The sequence below is a fragment of the Paramisgurnus dabryanus genome, chromosome 20 (assembly GCF_030506205.2).
Source record: "Paramisgurnus dabryanus chromosome 20, PD_genome_1.1, whole genome shotgun sequence".
NCBI lineage: Eukaryota > Metazoa > Chordata > Actinopteri > Cypriniformes > Cobitidae > Paramisgurnus > Paramisgurnus dabryanus.
Window position 1 is genome coordinate 18,143,136 of NC_133356.1, and position 2,910 is coordinate 18,146,045.

Here is a 2,910-nt window from a genome sequence, read left to right on the forward strand (position 1 = left end):
AATATCAAAACTCTTTGGTTATTTTTAGCGCGATGCTAATGGTCTAATCAGATCCAATGGATTATGCTAAGCTATGCTAAATGTGGTACCGCTAGACCCGGAGATCAGGATTCCAAAACGGTAAAAATTAAATGTTTGATTCTAGCGAAGCTGAAAAAATTGTCAAAAAAGTGGAGTGTCCATTTAAATCTGCAATCTGTAACTTTTTCCTCTCTATCACTCCGTTTAAAACATAAAATTGCAGGTAACGTTATATTTTTTTACATGGGTCAAAATTCAAAAGACATTAAACTGAAAGAAATCAAACCTGACAGCTCATATTAAAAATCTTAATAATCAAGGAGACAATTTTCAACAATCACTCTTTATGTTCTCTCTCAATAACTGAATTTAATTTTCAACCAAAAAAGTGTTTTGATTATAGCTTTACAAATATTTAAAAAAAAATGTCCAACAGATCATAAGCAAATGTTCAAATGTTTTTCCACAGACTGGGACCAACAGACTCCCAGTTGAAAGTGAAGGGAATTATAAATCAATCTCTCACCACTGAAAGAACTGATCTACAGTACAGCATTATAAAACATTAAACTGTAAGAACACAGTCAGCAGAGTCAAATGTTAGGCATCTTCAGGTTTGTCAGCTGGTGGTCCACATGGCTGCAACATCTTCTCCATTAAGTTGAATCGAACACGAGCCTTGCTCTCGTTCTCAGCGACGGCGAAATAATTAAGAAGGTCAAAATGACCCATGTATGAGCAGTAGGAGTCTCTGTGCTGGTTAACCAGCCACTCCCATTTGCTGGTGTCAGCGTGCCCCGTGCCAATGTACTTGGACTGGAGATGCTCCAGCTGGCTGTGGATGTTATAACGGTCTGTCATCTTCAGTTACAAAATCTGTTTCAGAGAGAAAACCAATTAACTCTTTCAGATCTGACACCAATTACTTTATGGTTGGCATGATGTTACATCAAATAGACTGAGACATTTTATTATGTGTCTTACATTTTATAAACTTAAATGCTTTCTTTCATGTGTTGAGAGGAAGGCTAATGCAAAAAGAACAAGCTTGTTTAGGGCTGCATGATTATGACAAAAATCATAAGTGTCGAATATTCACCTTGATATTGTAATTGTGACTATTATTTCAGATTAATAAACTTAATACTGAAATGTAAAAAAATGTTTCATAATATATATGGGAATTATGTAAAGGACACGTCAATTTATATAGAAAATATAATCTCTGATTTAACGTTAACACTATATTTGTTGTCCAAACATACTGCCGAAACGCACAGAAATGAGCATAAATGGACAACTGTAATTTAAGCTTTTGACGATTACGTAACTGTTTCATCCCTAATTATAATCCTGATGAGTTTTTTTATTAATTGTGCAGCCCTCAGTGTGTTATAAGTTAATGGTTTCAGAAATGTTTGTTACTCGTGTCGTTCGTACGATAAAGAAACTTAACGTTACATCCATAAATTATGCTGTTTTACTGCACCAGAAAGACAATTTAGTAACATAATTTTAAAAGTGGGATTGGGAATGACTATTTACTTGACTTAATGTAAAAAGAAATACAATTATATTCTTTGTTTTGCAGGTACATCAGACTACAACGGCTAGGTAAGCTAATTTGGTTAGCTAAACACAACGCACCGAAGATTTCTTTCCGCTCAACTTATTCTGTTATTCTAAAAAAAATTAACGCACTTACCTTAAATAAACACAAAGATGTGATAAAACCAAACGTCTCCTTAAGCAATACGCTATCTTGTTCTTGTGGATTTGCTGCGCAATATTGCTTTCTTAAACGTTGTGAGATAGAAGCTTAGCTAACACACGAGCGGAAGGTGTTACTCACAAATCAGTCCCCGTGGTGAAACTTTGCCATAGAGAGAGTTCCGCTCAGATGAACCGCAGGCCAATTCATTTAATGAAATTCAGTAATGGAAAGTGACAAAACTGATAAAAAAAAGCCATGGCATATTATTTCCACTTTACACTTCATTTAGTGACAATTATTATAATTATAGCCCACTAACAGCTGTTAAGTATGTTCCTCATAAAACTTTACTAGAAAGGCAGAGTTCCTGAATCATGTTTGTGCTAAATCATATCCAGTATACACATGTGCGTCATCTGCCGTAAAAGCACTTGAATTCTGTTGTTGAAGTAGTGGATTTATCTTTGAAATTAAACAGTTAAGATACTTTGTGGAAAATAACTTTCAGAAAGAGAGACAGAACAGCATAGTTGTGAAAGGAGCACTTATAGGCTACTCTACTACTGCCAGCTGTTCCCATATAGCAAAAAATAAATAGAAAAATATAATGTGCTAAGTATATTTTTATATGTATATTTTTCCCATTTATTCTCACAAAACGTCGGTGCTGTAGGCCTATGGGTGTAAAATTGACTGTAGGCGACCCCTTTTTAATTCCCATACAACCTCACTGATATTAAGCGCTCCATGCTCCAGGTATTCAGTACAACTCAAAAGTCTTTTCATAGGGTCTGTCAAATGTATGTCGAATATTTAGGGGCGGTTTTCCAGACAGGGATTAGACTAGTCCTAGACTAAAAGAAATGTAAGAGCTGTCCAAACTGAAAACAACTTGTTTTGCCTCAAAATGCACACAAGTTTAAAATATATAAAAGCCAAAATACCAGTTCTTTGTTCTCTTCTACCAGTATATAAATTAAGTTAATAATATATTTTATTAATTATTTTGTTCATTGTGATTTTGTAGTATGAGTCTTTTTATATGTTTAGGAAATAATACAAATGATTAAAATAAAACTTGAGTATATGTACAAGGTCTTTCACCACTTAAGCCATTGTAGAACTAATTGGATCAGAAGTAAATTACTACAGCCCAAAGCCTTTATGAACTTCCT

General features: G+C 34.2%; 1 protein-coding gene across 1 annotated transcript; it reads right to left on the bottom strand.

The window, feature by feature from the left end:
- Positions 1-348: 348 nt before the first annotated feature.
- sf3b5 (splicing factor 3b, subunit 5) lies at positions 349-1,885 on the bottom strand. The gene is made up of 2 exons (XM_065296806.1): positions 1,727-1,885; positions 349-897 (listed from the first exon to the last, which is right to left on the bottom strand). Exon 2 carries the CDS (start codon positions 880-882, stop codon positions 622-624), a length of 261 nt encoding a protein of 86 aa, XP_065152878.1. The 5' UTR covers positions 883-897; positions 1,727-1,885; the 3' UTR covers positions 349-621.
- Between the last annotated feature and the right edge of the window lie 1,025 nt (positions 1,886-2,910).